We start from the raw sequence: 23,145 nt of genomic DNA, 5'->3' as shown, positions 1-23,145 counted from the left end.
ACATGTGTGACATATTATAAAACATGATACATTGATTGATGTTTTGAATTGATGAGTGTTGGCGTGGCTTTAATGCCTAGTGGGGTCTGTCTATGTTCCCTCTTAGTTACTAAAGAAGTGCATACACAGATAAAGTATGAGCAAAAGTACTCACAACAATGTGCTCAATTATCAGAATCTGGACTTGTTGTGCAACCAAAGCTATTCATCTCTATTTTTTATTGCATACCCACCTATTTTAAAAACCAGAAGTCCATAGCCAAAATATATATATGCTTGGTGGGGCTTTACCAATACTCCTTCCCTTTTTGCCCATTTGCAAAATTCCCCATTCCCCATCTCAAATTTGCATTCACCTTCAAAGTAGCAGTGCCCCCCATACACGGCTTACGGGCCTATGGCTGCCTTTTCGATATTTGAATTCATGGGATCAACACTGCAGATCAGTAAAGGCGTTGAATAAGCAATGGGTCAAACACTAAGAAAGCAAGTCAGCCTTGTCAAACAACTAGAATGGTCCATACCCCAGGCAGCACTCAAAAATGGAGTTGATTTTCTAAGATTGCTTAGAAAGTAGGGAGTGTGAGAGTTTGAAAAAAGAGGGAGAAGAGGAAGAAAGATAATGGAGAAGCAAAGCCCATTTCAGACACCGACATGCAGAGGAGGCGTACCTGGTTGTTTTCCAACGTTTTTCAGGGTTGATGCATGAATGTTTGTGTTGGTAGAATAGGGGCAGCAGATTGAACCCATCCACTATTCAAGGATGCGACTGTAAACTAAGCAAGCAAGAATTATGGAGACCTCTCTAACCTTTTTTTTTTCTTTCACTTCAACAACAACTCATTCCCTATTCCAACCATTCAAGTTCCACCATGTAGCGCTTAACCACCCCAAAGGGAAGTGTGGATCAGGAAATTCTACTGGAAAAATCACCCAACAAACCAGCCTTTGTCGGTATTCATCATAAATCAATGATTCAATTTGAAGGAGGAGATTATTTTGTTCCTTGCGGTGGCTGCAGTTTGGACTTTTTACAACTAGAGGAAATTTTACCTTTCTTCATTTTGTCATCATGTGGTGAAGGTAGAGACTTCCTGTATTATTAATACACCACACCTCGTACTAGTAATAGTAGGGGGAGGAGGAGGAGGAAGAGGAAGAGGAACCATACATACATACATACAAGAAAAGCTCAAGAGGCAGGCAGGTTCAAATCTTCAGGATGGGAGTGGTAGGGAAAGTGATTCCAAGCCCTCCCCATATTTTGACTTTGGACGTTAAGAAATTGAACCGACTTGTTGGTTTGGTGATATTTTCCTCCCTCTGGCTCATAATGATGATGTTTGGATAATTTTTTTGACTAATTTTTTCATCCCCACCTTTATGTAGGGAGTAAAAGACGGTTTCTTTGGTATGTGACAAAAGAGAAGTACTGCTAAAACCTTGCTCATTCAAAAGCTTATTTGTTATCTCTCTATTTTTCTTTTTCATTTCTTCTGCACACAGATGGTGGTGGGCCTGTAAAATTGTTATTAGATGGTGGCAAAGGGTAAAGTTTTTTAATCCATGCCCTCCCTAATTTTGTGGTGAGTGAAATTATATGTATGTGTGTGATTCCTGTATTGCATATACAAACAAAAGCAAGGATGTGTTGTGTTTTGAATCCATTTTTCATTGTGAAATCTAGGCATGAATTGTCATGTCCAATGGATGATGATGGCTACCACCCCCCACATCAATTATAAGAATAAAGCTCATTCAATCACTTCCCAAATTATAATAAGCTCATCAATTTTGTACTCCACTCAATCCCCTCATTCCATGGACTAATCAACATATTTCTTTAACCCACTTGGTTGATGCAATTTTATAGTGTCGTGTTCGAACTAATATTTATGATAAATTATAGATATCTTGTTTTATAGAATATGTGATAAAACTTATTACTTATTATTTAATGATTTAAGTTGACTCTAAGTTAAATTATATTTAGGTTGTTGACTTAAAACTTATTACTTAATTCTTACTTTAAGTATTAAGGTTGTTTGATAAAATTAATTTAAAATTTATTTTAAATTTTCAAATTAATATATTTATCTTTATAAATTACAACTATGATAAAGGAAGTCAAGTAATCATAAAGTTTGTAAAGTAGTAAAAAAAATCATAAAGATAACTAAAACATATAAAAATAAAAATGTGATCTTAATAATAAGTTAATTATTTTTACTTATTATTTTAAGTTGTACCATTAAATCATTTTATCAAATATACTTAATTTACTTAATGACTTAAATTAAGTTATTTAATACTTTAATTTGTTAAGTTGATTTACCAAATACCCACTAAATTTGATTCTTAAACTTTTTTTTTAATAATGTACTAATTATATTTAAAAGCCAAATATACCATTTTATTACAACTTTTTCTTAAAAATAAAAAAAAAAAGGAAAAAAATTGATGAAAAAACCCATGTGACATATAGATGGATATTGACATGAGCTTGTACATATCATATATATCTAACATCTTCACATGTTTGTCATAGGGATTTCCCTATGGGAAAAAAAAAATCTTAATAAAGACATATATTTGATATTTAGATATAGTTTAGAATTTGGACCATACTTAAAAATTAAAATAAAAGTTTGAAAATATATGGATAATTTTTATCATATGAATGATTCATTGGAAAAGGACATTTATTTTCAAGAGCGCATTTTGTCTTTGGGTGATTAATATGGCTCAACCATTTCCTAATAAAAAGGGAATGGAAGATAATGGCATAGAAACTAATAGATGGAATAGTTGGTGATAGTGGGGAGGCTAAAACCAAATGTGGGAGAGGGGAATCATTCATCGGTGATTTCCATCTACTACTACCTTCTTCTTTATTTCCTTACATTTGGTTTTAGTTTGGTGGTTGTGGGGTGGGACTAGTTTTATCACTTTGCATCTAAATACATTTCCAATCATTAAAATTTAAAATCAAATTTATTAGAGTTAGTGCATTTTGGAGGTATCAAATTCTTAATTTTTAATATTACCCATTAACTTTTATTAGTTCATTCTTATTATTGTTTGGATACGTTTTTTTAAAAAAAAAATTAAATGGAAAACAATAATAAGAGTCTATTTTACGGTGATTCTAATAAGCGTTAATTTCATTTCCTGAAGTTAAAAGTCAAGCTAGCAATGAAAAAATTGATCTGAGTATCATATGTAAGAGGACTGCCACCTTAAAATCAAATTTATTAGAGTTAGTGCATTTTGGAGGGATCAAATTCTTAATTTTTAATATTACCCATTAACTTTTATCGGCTCATTCTAATTATTCTTTGGATACGTTTTTTTTTTTAAATGGAAAACAATAATAAGAGTCTATTTTACAGTGATTCTAGGAAGCGTTTTATTTCCCAAAGCTAGAGGTATGCAAGAGGATTGTCATTAGAGCTATTGAACGTTTCGCTATAATGATGTAATTTCAATCATTAAAAGTCAAAATCAAATTTATTAGAGTTTGTGCATTTTGGAGGGATCAAATTCTTAATTTTTTATATTACCCATTAACTCTTATTAGCTCATTATAATTATTATTTGAATACTTTTTTTTTTAAATGGAAAACAATAATAAGAGTATGTTTTACGATTATTTTATAAAGTGTTTTTAGCTTAAAAAATATTTTTGAAAAGAAAAAATGAGCCTTTTGACCAAATTTAAGAAACATTTTTAAAAATTTTAAAAATCATTTATAATGTTTTATAGAAAAACACTTATATCTTATAAATACTTTCACCAAAACACCACTAAAATACATTCTAAATTTTATATAAAAAATAGAACTTTGAAACCATAATTTTTTTTGGGTTTATTACACTTTACCCCTCTAACCTATAACGTGTTTTGTACATTAATTACTCCATCAAGTTTAAAATCGAGCAATATACCCTCCAAGCTTTATAATTACATGCAATGTGTATTTTTTGAGTGACAGTGTTACATTTTTCGATGGAAGACGTATGTGCTCCCCATGTAACCTATTTAAGTGAGGGCAAAAGGGTAATTTTACAAACAAAACAAAACCCCTTTGACTTTCCTCTCTTCCCCATTCATTCTCATTTTCTTACTGTTCTTCTTACTGAATCTCCAAATTGTAGTTGAAGCCCTAAAATCTCATGCAAGTATCGAAGAGCTGACATTGAAGAAAAGGCATGGAGTTCAACGATATGTTTTTTTGTCTTGTAATCTCTTTAGTGACTAGAAAAATCTTGGTAAAGAGGGTTAGGGTTAGAGTTAGAGTTTCATTTTAATGTTTCAGAAAATTTGAAGAAAAATTGGGGATTTTTTTTTTTTTTTTTTAAACTTGGGAAAGAAGATAGATGAAAATTTTGATGTAATACTTAAGTTTGTTGTTTTAGAAGTTTGATGTTTCAGAAAAGTTTGGGAAAATGTGGGAGAAATTTGGTGAAACTTATTTGTAGTTTGTTATGACATTTTTTTTTCCGGTGTTTATGTTGAACATATTTGTTTTTCATTCATTGCTTCCATGATCTATTACAATTTTGATTTCTTTTGATTTCATTTGGATTTGTGCTTATTTTGACAAAAAATGTTTTTGGACATATATTCCATGGATTTTTTTTTCTTTTCGGTTAAGGCCCTGATTCTGGATTGTGAAAGGTTTTCGGAAAAAGTATTTTGGTTAAGCTTGTTTGGTTGTCGAGAAAATGTGGTTTTTTGAAAACAAATGAAGGAGGAAGAAGGGTTGGGTTAGGGTTTTGGGGTTTTAAAATGAAATGATTTTTTTACTTTTACTTATTAAAAAAATGATCATTTTGTCATCGATCACACGAAGAGCACATGTAATTTCGTAAAAAAATGTAACGTGACTAAAAAAAAACACATTGCATGCAATTTTAAAGCTTGTAGGGTACATTGCTCGATTTTGAACTCGATAAGACAATACACAAAACATAGTATAGGTTGGAGGGGTAAAGTGTAATAAACCATTTTTTTTATACCTTAATTTTTTAGCATAGTTTTTCGGATTATTATTATTATTATTTTTCAATGTAAGATGAGTAATATTTTATATAAAAATTGTTACTATTTTTAATTTTAAAAATGCAAAAACAAAAAAATCCCAAGAACATTAAATTTTCACACTAAGTTTAAATAACTTCTATAATAAAAAATTAAATTTTCTTTAACAAACATGGACTTTTTGTTAAAAAAAAAGAAAAAGAAAAAAACAAGAAAGATGACTTTCAAATGGAAACTTATTTTCTCATTCGATTATTTTCAAGAAGGATGACTTTTATGAATTTGAAAACTGTTTAGTCTTTTTCAAAAATCTTTATGGAATTCCTTTCTCAAAAGAATCAACTAGAAAAAGAACAATTTAGTCATGTATTTGCTTGAAAAACTTATTCAACAAACCCATTTATGATAATTAGCACAAGGTTTTGAATACGATAACTAGTCTTTTTTTCAAATTTACCACAAAAGAAAAAAACAAATAAAAATATGATATGAATGAAATCGTATTTTGAAAAGACGATTAAAAAAAAAGCTATATTTTTAATAAAATTTTTAGAACACGCTTAAGATGAATGTTTTGTTTGGACGAAAGGCCATTTTGAACGAAGACTTGGATTTAGAGGTTGGATTTCATTTATAATAATATTATTAAAAAATATTCAAAATTAAAATTGGAATGGTTGAATTTATAAGAATAAAACTACAAGTATGTGTAGGATATTAGTATTAAAATAAAAAGAGATCCCACTTGGCACGCCATGCAATTAAAAAAAGAGAGAATAGTAATATAAGATAACATTAATTGGAAGTAAATGATGATGTAATTTGGAAGGAAAGGTGGGGAATAATGGGAAAATTTAAAGAGTAATAATTGGGGAGAACCCAAGGCAATGATGGTAAATAGAAGTTAGAGAAAGGTTATAATGGTCATATCAGAAAGGGGAGGAGGAAAAGGGGAAGTGGACATAATTGTCAACATGGGAAGATTGTCGTCTAGTGTCAGGGTCTGTAAAATCATGAAAAGGGAGGGGTAGTGAGGACATTTGGGAAATGGGTGGTGAACAAAAAAATATTAATAAAGAGGAAAATCAAAAGAATAAAAGAATGGAGAAAATGAGGGGATGTAGGGTAGGTATAGGATAGGACAGCTTTGAAGAGAGGAGAGAAAACACATTTCTTTTTCTTTTTTATTTATTTTTATTTTTATTTTTAAGAATTAAAGAAAAATTTTAAATTAATTTTCTCTCTCTTGGATGGAGACTTGAACGCATATTCAGAATGGGATTGGGGATGTGAATCGTGGTGAGGTGTTTGATGGTACAAACCTGCTTTTTGGTGGAAGAACCTGATGCCCTTGATGTGTGAGTGGGTGGTGCTGTTTTCTCTAACTCTAGATCTCTCAATCTCTCCCTCCTCCTCCCTCTCCACCTTCTCTACCTTCTCCTCCTTTTCTCTTTCTCTCTCTTCTTCTTGCCCTTGCTTTGTATTTTAGTCTGCTAAATCCCCTTGTTTTTTATGTTTTTTTGGGCTGTTTAAGTCTCCGTTATCTCTCCCTTTTTTTTTTTTTTTTCTTCTTTTTTATTTCTTCTGTCCTGCCCATCCGGAAAAAGCTTCCAAAGGGGAAGGTTTGTAAGATAGCAGCCTTTTTTCTTCTCCGTTTTGTTCTGCCATTTTTATTTCATTTGTGGGTTTTGTTTTTTCTGCCAATTGCATCCTGGGGTTCTCTCCCCTCTTTCGGTTTTGCACTGTTGTTGAGCTGAGAGCATACCGGGCAAGTTTGAATGGTGAAGCTTCGTTTGATTTCATGATTTATTGTCTACGATTCTTTGCTTTCTAGGCTGCCTTAAATGTTTTCACGGACTTTCTCTGGTCCTCTTCTTTTCTTTTCTGCTCTTCCCGATTTTGGAAGAGGAACAAAGATATAGATTTAGTTCTGGTCGTCTTCAACTATTCACCAGACGACCTGGGATGGGATTTGGGCTTCTGGGGTTTCAGGGTTTCTGGGTTTCTTCCCACTGTTGAAAATCCTAATCTCTCTACATCTGGTGATTTTGATTCTGACCATCTTTTCTCTTTTGTGACTCTCTTTTATCATTTCCTCCACTTAGTGGTAAACTCGTTGGGGGTGCGAGATTTGTTGTTTGTAGGCCTTTGAAACTTTCTTCTGTATCTATTATTATATTCCCCTTGCTTTAGTTAATCCCTAATATGGTATTTTTGTGTGGTGTTTAGAGATTTGATTTAGCAAGTATCCAAGTGCATAGTGGTTTCCCAAATCTCATGTTTTGATGCTTGTGAAATTCGTATACCTTTTTTTCTTTCTGGGTATGCTCACATAAAATAACGCTCCTCACAACTTTGATCCTTTAGTGAGTGCGATGTTTGCTTGTGGGTTTCGTTCTTTTGCCCATTTTGTTCTTTGCTTCATCAATCGGGCTCCTAGAGTTTGATGATTTGACGTAGATACTTCAAATTTACTCGTCCAAACCACATAAAATAACGTTCTAGAGAGGGTTAGAATCAGAGACTGTGTATTGTTTTGGTGGGTAGGTCCTCAAACTGGTGATCTCATGTTCATCTTGTTGTATGTTGCAGGCTGATGGATGAAGATTCTAGTGGGGTTGTCTGATCTTGTTGCTACTGTTGGGTGGTGGTGAAGCTGAAGCTTAAATTTGTGAGAAGTGGAGGTCGGAGTAGAGAGAGAGAGAGAGAGAGAGAGAGAGAGAGAGAAAGAGAGAGAGAGAGAGGGCTATTGTTATGCGGGAGGCTAAGGTGAAGACAAGGCACAATAGCAGGAGAAATAGTAGAAGAGCTTGTGACTGTTGCAAAAACAGCACAAGAAGAGAGAAGCTGTTTTGCAGATGTTATCCGTTGAAAACCCTCCACCAGATCCCCCATGTCCTTGCGAAATTTCCCAACTGAAAGGTAGTGATGAGAGGGCTTCTGATAAACTTGCCTTGCCAGAGGTAGATCTGTTCAACTCAGGCCTTGATGATACCCAGCTACCCAAATTCTCCATAAGGTAATCAAATTTTCTCTTCTCCCTTCTCTCTTCTCTCTTCTCGTCTGCTCCCTTCTCCTCCCACGGATGCAGCAACCATCACTGTTTCTATTACTACTACGACCACCACGACGATTACTATTTCCCATGTAGATCTCAAGTGATCTAAGGGATATTTTTGGGTCAGATCCGGAGCTCCATGATAGGGTGTTATGGCTCAGTCCAACATGACGAAACCCAGCTTTGGTCTCTCTTTCTTTTGGGTCCTTTTGTGGGGGGAGGGGGTTCTGCCTGGTTTGCTGATCAACCCATTCACGCATCCTATTCCAGCAGGCACGCTCTTCTATATGGGTTTCAGTACTTAATCCAGCCTCTTAATTTGCGCGTATTCACCTAAATTTAGTCAAATTCGTACCCATCTCCTCACCATTGACCTTCCTTCTATGATTTCATGTCGTTTTTGTACACGAGATATCTGCCCTTTGGGCTTTGATTGTTGCAGCTCCTCTTCAATCCCTACTACTTGGTTCTCCTTTGGTTGATATATACATGTATATGTATGTATTTATGCCAGCTACCCAAGTGACTGTCTACTTGAAAAAGGAAAGGGTTCATTAGATCATAGAATCCCGCTGCTATCTTGGTATTCATGCCGGTCTTTAGCGTTTTTATGTTTGGATTTCATAGTCAATATGTTCCCCTTCATGGGTTAACATACAATATGGGGGGGGTCTGACAGTTTTCAAAGTTTCAGTTTTGGTGGGCTCTCGTCTGAAGGGAGCTTGGCTGTGTAAGGGCCGTCCATGATTTGGGCTTTATAGGATTTAGTGTAAATTGATCAAAATATCTGATAAAAAGTTTTATGGTTTTGTACTGCAGAGATTATGTTTTTGGTACCCGGGGCAAGGATATCAAGAAGAATTGGCCTTTTTCTCAGAAAAATTTGCAACTTTGCTTGAAGCATGGCGTGAAGGATGTGTTGCCACCATTTCAGTCTCTTGATTCAGTAAGGGAGGGGTCCTTCAAAGGATGTGTGGCCGAGACTTGTCTGCCTGACAAGGAGAATATCTGCAATTTGGATAGTTTCAGGAACTTGAATGGGGAGCCTTCTGGGTGGGTGCCTAGCTCTTCGGATAGTGCTCAACCGAACCTGAGGATAGCTGCAGACTGCATAGACATAAATTCATCTGGATCTGGAGGAGAAAAAGATTTTCCTTCATCCACAACCAGTAACTCTCAATCTGATATAGGGTCAGTTCATACTCACAGGCTATCTAGCTCAGCAGTAGAAACTGATACTTTACTGGAAGCCTCAGCTGAACTTGAAGCTGCAGGAGATCTCGCACCCCATAAGACTGAGAGCAAGACTCAACCCTCTGCTAAGAAGTGCAGGTTGATAGTGAAATTGCGGGCGGTCTCTGATCCTAGCTCAACCGAAGATATTGCATCAAATTGTACAACCCTCTCAGAAGCAATGGCTTCTAAAATATGCCCTGTTTGCAAAACCTTCTCATCCTCTTCTAACACCACATTGAATGCTCATATAGATCAGTGCCTTTCTGTGGAATCAACCTCCAGGTGGATGGAGGATTCTAGACAGACCAGACATAGAATAAAGCCAAGGAAAACAAGATTGATGGTGGACATCTGCGCAACAGCACCACGGTGCACGCTTGAGGAGCTTGACAGAAGAAATGGTTCAAACTGGGCCACGGATTTGAGCTTACCTACTCAAAATACTGAGGGGTGTGCCCATGAGAAAAGACAAAGACTTTCACCTGTTCATCCTGAGGAGACTGGCGATGAAGGTGCAGTCTATATTGATGCAAGTGGCACAAAAGTTCGAATTTTGTCAAAGCTTAACGTTCCATCATCTGTCTCAAAAGTAGGAGAGGATCCCCGGACAAGCAAACCATTAAGAGGAAGTAAAGGAAGCAAATTCTTCTCAACCAACAAGAGAAAGCGGCATGTGAACAAATATCATAACTACCTGAAAGTTGCTATTCAGAGCAAAAAAGATTGTTCTCCCAAGGCTCATAATTCTGAGGTACGTTCTACCTATGTGTCTTTCCATTTGGCCGATTGTTTATGCATTCTTCTTCTCTTTAACTGCTTATTTTTTAGGCTAGGGTTAGTTTCTGGCCTATAAGGAAAACATTGCAAATCGAAGCATATAAACACCAACCTATTGGCATTATGTCTTTCAATGCCGTAAAAGCTTTGGTGCATTATACCTTAGTGATTTAGCTTGGCTCCGTACTCCTTGTGCCTTTCTTTTTCTTCATTTTTTGCCCCTTTTGTTGATGATTGGGCTCATTTGGATCCCATGTTATTTAGTTGCTGTGCTTGCTTAGAATTTCTTTTTGTTAAGCTGATATTTTGAGGCTGTGATTCTTGTATCCTAGTGTTCACCTTGAATCACAAGTTTTTAAATGCATCTTGCTTGCAAATTGGTAGTATGAGATTTCAGCTATATGGGTGTGAATTGTTGGCAAACAGATTCATGGGACTCGGGAAGAAAACTGTGGGGCAGAAGTTCATGAGGAGGAGGAACATCGGGCACATAATTTTAAAGCTCAAGAGCAGATCAAACCCAGTGATTCAGGAACTTTGAGACAGTGGGTATGCTCCAAGCGAACTGGTCTCTCAAAGAAGGTTAATGGTAAAGATGGCCATCAGCGGCCGGCATATAAGTTGCGTACAACACAAGACTTGGCAATTGAGAGTGATCAGTCATGTTTGGGTGATTCTTATGTGGAGAAAAATACTCGAAGATCTCCAAACTTGATGGAGAATGTTATTTCCTCTGAAAGCAAGAAGAAAGTGGAGAATTCTTTGAATGAATCCCGAGGCTATGATGATGGGGAGCAGTCTCCTGGAAGAAAGAGATTGGGAAGTTCCTTGTTTAGAGCCAGAATTAGTGACAATGTGGAGAGGTTTCAGGAACCACTGAAGCAAAATGCAAATCAATTAAGCAAAGAAAATACTTCTGTTTGTGATAGAATTATGCTTAAACGAACAAACACCATAGGAAATCATGTATCTCCACTCAGCAATAAGACATCTGACATTCTTGCAGGTCCTGTCAGAAGCCCTGATAGTTCTACCAGTGCAAACCCAAAACCATACCGGAGTAAATCATTGTCATCAAAAGCCATGAAATCCTCCACTTTGAGGAAGGATGTTTTGTCAGTTCATCAATCATTTTTAAACAAGAAATATTCAGCCTTAAAGAAGCCTTGGGTGCTGCATTCTGAAGCAGAAATAGATGAGGAGTCACCTTCTGAAGGGGATCAACATTATGATATGATGCATGATCATGTTGAAAATCAATCTGGAGTAGAAGAGATTAATGACAGTGTGTGTCTTGATAGAAGCAGTGTGCTGGAAATCAGGCAAGAAAGAGGGGCTATGGGTGTGTCCCAGGGGGAGGATGCCATGGTTTTGAAGAGGTCACAAGCATCTTGGAGTCATGGCCATGATGTAGGGGAAAATATAGATTCTTCTGTCAGAGTCTCTGATGATATGACTGATAAATGTGATGGCCTAGAATCTGCAAGAAAATTGGTTCAAATGCATGCAGCTGACATTGTTATTGAATCCTCCAAAATGTGTCCTGACAGGAATATTACAACTTTGAACAAATCATTAGGTCCCAAATTCAACAAGCTGGCTAATCCTCCGGAAAATGGATCCAGCTCACTGCAACCTATGGAAGAATATAAAGGGCCTCTATGTGAAGATGAAGCATCGTGCCGTTTAACTGATCCAAGTCTGGGAGATGAGCAAGGGATGTTTTGTCTAGATGAAGTTGGCAATGGCATAATTGGGCAAAACTCCTTTTTGGGGGCTGCTATGGAGTCTAAAATTGGGCAAGGGAACTCCTTTCCTGAGGTTGATCCAATACCTATTCCAGGACCCCCAGGTTCATTTTTGCCAAGTCCTAGGGATATGGGCTCTGAAGATTTTCAAGGGCACTCATCATTAACAACAAGCCTGGTTCAATCATCCTCCCAAGATCAACATGATTTGGTTGATGGCGATTCATCTGATTCTCCTATTTCTGCAACATCAACCATCTCAAACTCCACTGTAGCAAGACCTGATTTAAAATGTTCAGAACAGTTATTATCTGTCAGAGCTCATTCAGTTCAAGAGAGGATCAGGTCAGATTTCTCAGCTACTAGCATTTGGCCTGTACTGGAAAATGATCTCATGGTTCCTGAGAAGGTTAGTGTTGGAGCAGAAAGAATCCTTTTGGATGGAGGAAATTTGAAATTCAAAGTGACCTCTTCCATAAAGGGACCTCTCAGTTTCCAAGATGATGATCAGCCATGCTGTTGCTCACGGAAGGAGAGGACCTCTCAAGGTGTTGCTTTAAATTATCAAGAATCACAGCTTCTAAGGCGAAGGACTATGGCTTCAGTAATGTTGCCTGCTATTGGGAAGCAAACAGGCTGCAATATGAATACTAGACCGAACAATTTGAATGTGAGTCCTGAAATGATTTCTATCAGCAACTGTCCTAGTTCAGGATCTGAAAAGGTGGTTTTCCCTGTCATGAAGGCGTCTACTGATACAATTCCTATAAATGGTTCTACTGATGCTGCACTAAAAATCCCAAGTCACAGTGACTGTGATTCTGCCAGTCCATCTGGTTCTAATCCGATTCTCAGGCTGATGGGAAAAAATTTGATGGTAGTCAACAAAGATGAAGTTGCACCTATGCAGCTCGGAGAAACCCAACCAGTTCCACTGAGTAACTGTCCGAATCCACAGTTTCTGAACTTTTCTGGAGTCTCTCATGGCAATGCTCAAAATCCTGACTACCATTACTTTCATCATATGATCCCTCCAGGTTCTTTCAGATATATCCAGGATCCACATAACACAGTAGGGCAGTGTTCTGGTATCAGGTTGCCAAACAGTTTTGAAGGCCACTGTAATCCTAAGACACCACAGGCACTGGAGGGCATGTTTCCTAACAAGCATATGGGTGGTGCTTTTGCAGCTTCCTTGGGACCGCATGACTACAAAGGTGAATACAATTTGGTGACTCAACAGAACAGACCCACAACCAGACTGGGTGCAACATCGGTATATCATATGGAGAAAGCAACAAATTCTCCTCACCCCCAATACAGGAATTCATCTTCCATGGGAAGTTCTATTAAAGAAATCATCATCATTGATGATACTCCTGAAAGTGAAGCTGATTCAACCACTGATGATGCCAAACACACTAAATGCTTGAGAGAAAGCCAGGTACCTTCAGCTGACAATTTAATTCCAGCACCTCCCAATTATAATTTAAGGCATTTGAATCCCCTCTCCCGATACCAGTCGCAAGATCCTTCTTCCCTAGGCGAATCACCGACGGCACACAGCAACTGCTTTATTGTGCCCCCCTCTAGGCGAACAAATACAAGTCCTGTTAAATGGGGTTGTACTTCAGAAAGTTCTGGTATCATTCAGCGGAATCCTTTTATAGCTTCATCGTCCTCAACTGGTCATCTGAGATCCGACTTGTATTATTCTCCAAGCTTGTCATAGTCAGGGAGTTTTGCTTGGGATAGCCATTTTCAATTGGTCTGTCCATTACCAGTTTTCACAAAAATCCAGCTTGTGTTGAAAGCTTGCACCGTTTCTGCAAAACTAATTGCTAGAAACTTTTGGGTTTTCAAATGACTTCCAATGGCAAACATACTGGCGGTGATCAAGACAGAACCTGCAAGAATCCAGCAGATGAGCTCTCGGACACAGTTGCTTTTTTATTTTGAATGTACTAAAAGTGAGTCGGATTTAAACAGTTTTTCTGGCTTCTGAATAGGCAAATCTCAGTGCTTTCCCAGACTAGACAGTGTATAAGCAATCTTGGAATAATAGGTGACCCAGAGGAACCTTAGCTTTGAGTTAATGGAGTTAAAAGTTTCATATATATGACATGTTTATCTTGTTCACACATTGGACTAGAGCAGCTTTTCCTTTAACAAGTTGTCTCCTGTTATATTTGAGTCATGAAAGACTTTTAGTTTGATCATGGTTGGTTGTTTTCTATCTTCAGCTGTTTTTGATAGCATAATCTGCACATATTGGTATGGATTATGTGACGTTGCACCAAACGGAATTATGTCAACTCAAAGTAGTATTGATTTGATTACCAGGATAAGTGATTTTTCTTTTCTTCCTTCAGCTTGGGCATGGTGATGGTGATTTGGGTGGGATTTGTCTGGTTGATGTTATCCTGTTATCCTGTTATCCAGGTGTTGCTTAGTTTGCATGGTTGACATATTGACACCATGACCATGCTGCTAGGCCTGTCGGCCCTCACTGGAGAGCCCCCTCAATTTAACTCTCCACTATGGTGATATCCCTACAATTCCATTTTTGTTCAAAAACACGATGACCCTCAAGAAATCAATGAATGAAGGAGCATCTCCCAATCTCTGTTTAAAAAAAATGTTTCTTTTCCCCCTTCAGATTGTGCTTACAGTTTTTCTACTTCAGTTAGGCTGCATAAATTCATACTTTAGTGTTGGCATTTTTGTTTGAGAAAGAGCTTAGTTGTATCCCAATTTTGAGAGTGGTTTTGCTTGTCTCTCTCTTTCCTTTTGGGCAGAAAATCCGAAGGTTGGAATCTTCACTACTTAGTCTATAGTTTTGGTAGCATTAATCGACTGAAACATCATCAATGACATCAACTCTTTTGGTTAATTATGTCTATAATTACATAAAATAATTGAATCTGAAGAAGAAATGTTAACATCTTAAGTATATGTATCGACATAATAGAAGTAGTGGGATTTGGGTCCTCCAAATCAACCTCAGATAAAGTTGGAAGTTGGAACCACATCATTGTCAGAAAGGAGTGGATCAAGGGTTGTAGGCTCCAGAATTACAATGCCAATGTCAATATTTTTTGTTGGTTGATTCATGGAATGCAACCTATTTTCAATAAGAGAAGACGATGCTGAGGCATTGAATCCACACAGATCTAGAAGCGACTCTGAATTTAGACGTGGGTTAGTCCACAGAAGGACCCATCAGCGTCGGCATCTGCACCTGCATCTGCAACATTTAACTTCAAAATCAGCTCCAAAAGAGAGTCACTGTAGCGTGTGGTTTTGTTCATTTGCGTGGGTAGTTTGGTCACCCTGTCCCCCAACTTTTGTGGTACGAAGAATAAGAAGTGGGAGAATTAAGTAGGCCATGTTCCAAAGGTTTACGGAGCATGCATGCAAGTTTGGGAGACCCACGAAATATAACCGTTACAAACAGTAGGGTAGGAGGAGGGAGAGGCGTGGCAATGGAAAGAAAGAGAAAGGTGGTCAAAACTCAGCACCCAAAAGAAAAAAAAGAAAATGTGAGAGTAGAAAACTACAGAAGAGATGGAATGGGGAATAGCTTTTTATTGGGGGTGGTGTGTACATTAAAAAGTGAATGAATTTGGGTACTTGTTTTTATTGGAGATGGGTGATGGCTATTGGCAAGTCCACACTCCCTCTCTCTCCCTCTCCCTTTCTTTGTGGGCCTCTCTTCTCTGTCTTTTCACGTCACCACTCCCCCACCATTCCGCCATATTACCATTATTATTATTATTATTCTTTCAAATTCCTCCCAATCCACCCATGTTCACCGCCACCCACGAGCCCCATGTGTGGGTAGTGGGTAGTGGTCGCTGGCTTGCTGCTTCACTTCACTCCTCTCTTGTCTTTTGACGGCGCTCCTCATGCAACATGCAAGCACTACTCTGAAACCATTTTTGTATTAAGACTATACATTAATTGTAATATGATAAATTCTTATATTAAGATTTTAGGTTTTCTTTTTATTAAGACGTTAAAGTTTTGGAGTTCCAAAAGGCAAGTCAGTGGCTGGAATAGCGAAAGTGTACGTGGGCAATCTCGGGGGGAGGTTGAATGATTTCAAAACTTTGAAAAACAAAACACAGACATTGAGAGAGAGAGAAAGAGAGATGCGTCATCAAACTAATGGGATGCCGTTAGAAAGGTGAACCCATCACGTGATGCTTGCATTTGCCCTCTGTCTTCAATGGTATACGTGGACCTATTCTACAGCCGCCACGTTTGTTTTTACAATAAACTCCCCCAAGTCTCATGATATTTTACTTAAAACCTTCCCTGGGGTTATACTAATCATTCACCTCCTCTAAAATTTCATATTTACTTTTCGTAAGTTTAAAATTTTATCATATATCCCGAGATAAGAGATGAATAAATGAAATTAATCATTTTATATAAAGAATTTGAACAACAAGTTCAAAGGAATTAAGATTTTTGTTCTCTCAAAATAATAGAAAATAAAAAAAAAATTAAATTTAAAGTCAATAAATTATTTTATTTTTTTAATGTAAATATATAAATTTTTTATTAATTTTAATTTTAATTTTAATTTTATTTTATTTTACATTTTTTTTACTTTTTTTTATTTCCTTAATTCTTTTCAAGAATCAAATATAATCAAGAAAAATAATTTTCTTATATTGGGTTTTATTATAAAAAAAATAAAATAAAATATAATCAAAATTAGATAATAGAAAAAAATAAATTAAATAAATTAAAAAAAATATAAAAATAATTTACTATTTTTTTCTTTTTATTTATTCATTTTCACTTTTTCCCTCTATTTTATTTTCTTCCAATTTTTCCTCAAATATTCCAAAACCGAACATATCCTTAGAATTTATTTTATTTTATTTTATTTTTCTTAAAAAAAAGCCTTATTTACATTCATCAACTTTTGTTACAATTTACACTTACGTTCAACAAAATAAGTTAAATGTCTTCGCTAGGTCAAACTTTGAATGGTAGTTGGGTCAAACCCCAAAATGTCCACTCCCGCTGCCACTCCGGCCACCTACACTTCCATTCCGATCTCCGGCGCTGACGTCATTTCCCGATCTTTCCACAACCTCTCCGCTGCTGTATCATCTCGTCGCCCATGGCCGGATTTCGTTGCGGCCGACGTGTTCCACCGCCCGGATTCTTTAACCGTTGCCGGCGAGCGAGTCCGCAAGAATGCGAGCTACTTTCGCATCAACTACGGCATATTGATACTTGGCTGTGCGATGATTTCCCTCGTCGGCACCCCAATATCGCTGATGGTATGGGTTTTGACGTTGGGGATGTGGTTGATCTTCTACTTCTTCAGGGAAGATCCGCTGTTCGTTGGCGGCCGGCAAGTGAGCGACCGGCTGGTTCTGCTGTGCTTGGTTTTGGCTTCGGTTATGGCGGTTTGGTTCACTGGTGTGCTTGAGAATCTGGTGGTGGGAGTTGGGATTGGGCTTCTTGTATGTTGTGTTCATGGGGTTTTCAGGAACCCATTGGAAGATGACGAAGCAGGACTACGGGAGAGCGCTCTCACTCATTAATCAATCCTTTTTTACCTGTGAATTTCCTTTTGACTTGTGAGGGTTGAGATTCATGAATTGCAGCTTTGATGGGATGTGAGAATTGGTTTTTGTGGACTTGGGGTGGAGGTGTTGAGTGATTCAGTTGTGTAAGTGAAAGCCCGAATGGTGGTGGCAGGCCGTTGTTGCTTTGAGGTATTCAAGTTTGAGGGTACATAGGAGATTTTCAGTGGATGAATGTGAGCTGTTTTGATGCCTGTGATGAGGGTTTGTGAGGCTTTTGTCATTGTTGTTTTTATGTTGTCAAGGGGTTTGTTGATTTGTGTTTCCCACTGTTTTTATTCCAGACTGAATTCTTTGCCCTTAACTTTCCTTGATCAATAGGATTAGTTGAGTAGATCTCAGTGAAGAATTAATCCAACACCTAAAACCAAAAGCAAGTTCTGATCACCTCTCTGTATTTTAGCCACATGTCATAGTAAAGTAGGTACCATTCATTGAAATGGGGCCTTACATCAACCCAGAAGGAGAAATGAAGTATGCTTGATTTTCTTTCTTTGACAGGATTTGTCTAGTTTTCTCCCTTTCTCCTAACTTGGCAGCATGGATAGACTGGTTCTTCACCTAAGCACATTTATTAGGAGAAAGGGACTTTCTAACTGAAAGTCTGAAACCACTGTGATTCAAATGTCTGATTAACTTGATTATTGTCAAATTATTCAAGTCTAGTGCTGTGTTGAGTAAAAGAGAAAGCTGCAAAACTGATTGTTAATTGATAATTATATAATGATTACAGTGTGAGCAAAACTGAGCCCCCCATGTATAAGACTGATTGTTCAGTGAGAAGCGAAAATCATATTTTACTCCGTAATCTTACTAACTTTGCCAATGTTTCCTGAGCAGCCAAGGTTAGGGCATGGTTATGGCCCAGCATTACTGTCCTGATACTGATACAAGTTCTACAGAGATCCTCCCCGCTATCAAAATGTCCACCTCTCAACAGCAACTTTGCTCTGGTCTCCAGCAATGTAGCCTTCAACAATGTCACATCCTGCCATACATACTCATCCACCCTTTGACTAGACTGTACTTTTTTCTTCCAGCAAAGTGAGCCATGGCACCAGTCCTGTATCTGAGACACAAATGATTTCTCTACTTCCTCAAGCACATTTGTGCATACCTTCAGGAGCTCCAAAGCTGAGTTGCACCGGGAGAAAGTGGTGAAGGCCCTAATTGCTAGAGGGAGAGCAGTCTTCTTGATGAATAACACCATGTCAATTGCCTTTAGTTGGACCAGTGGAGGCTCGGATTTAAAGCCAAATACAAGGAAGGCAGAAGCCCATAGGTGGTCTGAATTTACCGAAGGGTTTCCAATTTTCCTTACACCTAAGACTGTTGCCCTGGCTGCAGGTAGACCCTCTTTCCTTCTGGCAAATATCTGAGTTATGGAGTGGAACTCGATCCAAATTCCAGCCTGTCTGTTAGCTCTTCGGGCCAATCCTAGTTTAACGAGAAGAAGGGCTGAATCCTCTTCGCTTTTCCAAGTTTGTGGTGAGAAGGAACAACCAGAGCAGCAACAAAGTGCCAAACTCAGGCACTTGGTCCACTTCCTCAACCGGTTTCCAGTGGTTGGTATATGATTTGCTGCAGTGGCAAGTAAATTCGCTGAAACGGGTGCAGTGGCAAACCAAGCACCAACAAGAAGCATTCTAGAGGCAAGGAGGTTCCTTTTCCCATTTGTTTGTTGTAAAACAGAGAAGCAAAATCCCAGAACTTTCATTAGAAAAGGATTGTTTCTGCAGAATTGTTGGTCAAGAATGCTTAAATTAGAGCAATTAGAACCTTCATTTAATGGGACCTGGTTCACAGCTTCAAAGAGAACAGATGGGGAAATTGCTAGTTCAGAAAGCAGTGATCCAATCACCCACAAACCAAAGCTAGACCTTCCCAATTTCTCATCGAATTTCATGAGAAAATCTAGCTCCTCAGCTGGATAGTCTTTCTTCCTTTTCCCTCTAATCAAAATCATTGCATCAGACAAGGACAATGGTGGAAGATGCATAATGTCAAAATTCATTACCTTGGAAAGCCTGGTGGTAACAATCACATGGGACCCTCCGGTGTTCCTGGGGATTAGATCATGTAGATCCTTCCCTTCCCACCATTCTTTCTCGGTCTCAAGGTTGTCGATAATCAGCAAATAAGGCATGTCCCGGAACAGCTCCCTCTTAACTCTCTTGAATGCTTCAAATTCCTGCTCCTCAAAACTTCTGATCCTCCCTCTTTCCTTCTCAGCATCGGCACTGACATCCAATCCCAGATTTAGTGATAGGTTCAATATACTCTGCCTAAAATACCGAGCTTCTCCTCCAACCCACAAAACCATCTTGTATCTTTGGGAATACCTGTAAGCAAACTCCAATGCAAGCTCCGTTTTTCCAACACCAGGACCTCCATTAATGCAGATCACGCTGCTACCAAAGCTCTTATAGTTTCCACTTTTTGATTTCTTGTATTTTGGCCTCTTCAATGAGCTTCTTCCAACTACTGGTTCAACCCAAGCCTCTAAAGTTGGCTCCTTGCACTTACCCACCTCTAAATTAATATACTTCTCTCCTCTAGTTGTGCCTGCATCGCTTTCCTCATCTGCAAAACCATCACATTGCCCAGTTGCTCCTCCTTTAACAATCGGCACAGAACCATCTTGCTCCAGACAATCCCCACTTTCAAAGAAGGCAGTTTCCATTTCCATCATCTCCTTCTCTCTTCCTACAAAAAATCTGTTTCTTGGGAAAGGTAACTCCTCAAATCCTTCCACCTCCTTCTCGGCGACACTTCTCCTTCCAAGCTTTGCCCTTAAAATCCCAGCGGCTTTAGATACACAGCTTCTCCAGTTCCCCTCGCTGGCTTCCAGCTTGAATTCATGAGACTTCATCAATCTTTCAATTGCTTCTTTGCATTCTTTGTCAATTGAATTGTGGTTGAGAAGACTCATGATCTCAGCAGGGTCTGTGCCAAAGAAGAAGGGGATCAAGTTCTTCTTCTGAGCAAAGAATCTTATTTCCTCTAGGCTGTGATGGTTGAGGAAGGTAGAACTAGTGACAACCACAATGCCATGCGTCACTGAGCAGATGACACGATCAGCAATCTCATGACTTTGATTATCTGAATACTTTGCTCTATCTGCAATAAAGCAAGCAATTCCCTGGAGCTCGAGCTCTGATTTAAGCCACTTACAAATGCGCACCAAGTTGGGATTCTGGCCATGGAAGCCTATGTAAACGTCACAGCTCCTGAGTTTTGCATTAGAAGCCGAAGAAACAGAGCCTTTTGCAAAGGAAATTCGAGGGACTGGGAATGAGAAGGAGATTCTAGGAGGAGCCGGGTCTGGAACTGGGACGCAGGTCACAAATTTGAGTTTTGGGTCAGTTGGGTCATCAGAAAAATCATTTCTCTCTGGCGGGGGAGTGTAGGAACAGCTGGGGATGTCATCAGACTGGGAACCACAGTATGATATGGGCGGAGACGGGTGGATAACTGGAGTTGGGTTCTCCTGGAGATTGGGGATTTGAGCTCTTGGAGATATGTATGGTGACTGCAGAGCAGAAACAAATGCTGATGATGGTGGAGAGATGAGTGATGGAGAGTTGTATGGTGATGGTTCAGCTGAGGTTTTTATGTTTGGAGATATGAGGGGAGCTAGAAACTCCTTACCTGGTTTGCAGCTAGAGCTTGCTATCTTGATGGTGAGGGACTTGGTTGGATCACCAGAATCAGAGAAATCAACAGCTGGGAGTTTCTTAGGAAGTTCAGCAGACAGTGGTGCTTCTTCATCCATGACCATCAATGAATCCACCAAGCCTAGTGAAGATCTCAATATGTATTTTCGTTCTAGAAAATGCAGAAGAAATTCAAATTTTACAAAGGTTCTCTAGTACAAAATTCCCCCTCGGTTATACTTCACTGCTATCAAAGACTGGAAGTTGATAAAGCCCATCCATTATCAGTCTAAGATGTCTTTGACAACAACTATTTTTGACAGAGGGGATCAGAAAATTAGCCAGAGCTCACTGCGGATTCTTTGCTCTAATCCATGCTGCCAGATACAATTAAGTGGTTGACACTGACAAAGGACTGCCCATAAGATGAATGCAACAGTGAGGCTAAAACAGAAATGTGCATGTGATACTTATCAATCATCTCCATTTTGTGGGCCTCTCTCAGTCAAAAGCAGACCTGGTTTTACTTCTGCCGCTGGAGTTGATGCAGACCAGGGATGGAAGAGCAACATAAGATGACAAACTTAGTGTTCATAATCTTCTTGGCGCATTAAAGAATCAAATTAATCATCAAGCTTTGTACCTGAAACAATGGAGGATATAAATCCAACTTAGATATAAAATTACCCAAGAGAAAAAAAAAAAATTCTTTGTTCTTTGATCTACTACTCCGAATCAAAGTCAAACAAAGGTGCCACTGATCATTATAGAAACAACCCAAGGCACATGGTGTGAATCAACAGTTACTCAGAATGATTCAGTTTACTTACCCTAACTTGGTTTCATTTGGGGCAAAGAAGAAGAGGGAGAGGGCTTCTGTAGCTGCAACCCCCAGACAATTCATATTTCTCTCTCTTGCTCTAATAAACAAGCTGTACAGAGGGGGAATCTGAATGGATGGGTTGGATCTGTAAGGTTTTGAACATAAAATATTGAACTAGTGCTTAAAAAGAAGTTGCAGAGAGTGAATGGTGTAATATTCTATATTAATTTAGCATTTTGTCTGGGGTTAGGACTATATCTTTTTGTTTTATGTGCTGTACATTTTAATGCCTCTATTCTTAATCTAACATGGGGGTTCTCTCTCACTTGTTACAGAAGCCAAGATTGGTCAGAAAGAACTCAGAGAAAAGGGGCATTGGGAGGGGAACCATAACTCAGACCTGTTGGTAATGGGCATGTTAGGCCTTCACATTGCATTGCATGTAAAAACAAAGACTATTATATATTGCAATGGCGGGGTTGCTCTCTGAATGTGTACTCATCTGACAGGGTTGAAACTATTTGCACTGGAAATTGGACCATAGACCAGTCCAACTGAGGACTGAAACAATAATTATTCATCTCCCGAGGAAAGACAACTAAAATGGCAACTTCACCCACTACAACCCCTTTCAAATTTTGGAGAAAGTATCCCACTTGGCAACTCTTTCATATTGGTGCCGCCCCCCCTCCCAAGTAATTTAATTTAATGCCTTGGTGGTGGGTTTTTCTCTGCTTACGTGCATACATGCTCAATTCTAAGTTGAGCTGACCCAGCAATCCTTTTAATTGGAGATTCCTGAGTCAGCATGAGCTCTTGTCAATTGTTTAAGTCTTGATATGCTGCAAATGACTTGAGTGGTCCGCTGAGCTGTTGGGTGTTTGTACAATACAATTACAAAGGTACTAGTCAATGGGCTCAGCACCCTCCACCTTATTGCTTCTTGCCGGCAGCATCGTGGCTTGTCTGATGAAAATGGGGTATGTTTTAATGGTTTGCATAACACCCAATTTAATGACATTGTCCCTCATCCAAAGCCCTTCAAAGTCTTTTAAGTTCTATCATAGGCTCCCTTTGAATGCACTTCCACCAGTGTCTGGACATGGCAAACGGTGTGGCGCTGTGTTTGGTGATCCCATACTAATGCCCAAGATACCCTTACAGTTCACCATGGACCCATAAGATCATTTG

The 23,145-nt window shown here is 38.4% G+C and overlaps 3 protein-coding genes across 7 annotated transcripts; 2 read left to right on the top strand and 1 right to left on the bottom strand.

Moving 5' to 3' along the window:
- The first annotated feature begins 6,150 nt into the window (after window positions 1-6,150).
- On the top strand, window positions 6,151-14,082 carry LOC100263414 (uncharacterized). Of its 5 annotated transcripts, none has more exons than XM_010646391.3 (4): window positions 6,151-6,402; window positions 7,637-8,063; window positions 8,922-10,089; window positions 10,542-14,082. In XM_010646391.3, the coding sequence occupies exons 2-4, from the start codon at window positions 7,903-7,905 to the stop codon at window positions 13,593-13,595; spliced, it is 4,383 nt and encodes a 1,460-aa protein (XP_010644693.1). In that variant the 5' UTR covers window positions 6,151-6,402; window positions 7,637-7,902; the 3' UTR covers window positions 13,596-14,082. The 5 variants fall into 5 exon arrangements, with proteins under 5 accessions (XP_010644693.1, XP_010644691.1, XP_010644690.1 ...); XM_010646389.3 differs by having other exon boundaries at window positions 6,151-6,666; XM_010646388.3 differs by having other exon boundaries at window positions 6,151-6,825.
- Window positions 14,083-16,744: 2,662 nt separating this feature from the next.
- Window positions 16,745-17,779, top strand: LOC100241138 (PRA1 family protein G2). The gene has a single exon (XM_002265141.4). It carries the CDS (start codon window positions 16,867-16,869, stop codon window positions 17,431-17,433), a length of 567 nt encoding a protein of 188 aa, XP_002265177.2. The 5' UTR covers window positions 16,745-16,866; the 3' UTR covers window positions 17,434-17,779.
- Window positions 17,780-18,166: 387 nt separating this feature from the next.
- On the bottom strand, window positions 18,167-22,253 carry LOC100246258 (uncharacterized). Its single transcript, XM_010646386.3, has 2 exons — window positions 21,962-22,253; window positions 18,167-21,774 (listed from the first exon to the last, which is right to left on the bottom strand). The coding sequence occupies exon 2, from the start codon at window positions 21,254-21,256 to the stop codon at window positions 18,266-18,268; it is 2,991 nt and encodes a 996-aa protein (XP_010644688.1). The 5' UTR covers window positions 21,257-21,774; window positions 21,962-22,253; the 3' UTR covers window positions 18,167-18,265.
- Window positions 22,254-23,145: the final 892 nt, after the last annotated feature.

This window comes from Vitis vinifera, chromosome 19, assembly GCF_030704535.1.
Source record: "Vitis vinifera cultivar Pinot Noir 40024 chromosome 19, ASM3070453v1".
NCBI classification, from domain to species: Eukaryota; Viridiplantae; Streptophyta; class Magnoliopsida; order Vitales; family Vitaceae; genus Vitis; species Vitis vinifera.
This window is presented reverse-complemented; position numbering and strand designations above follow the sequence as displayed.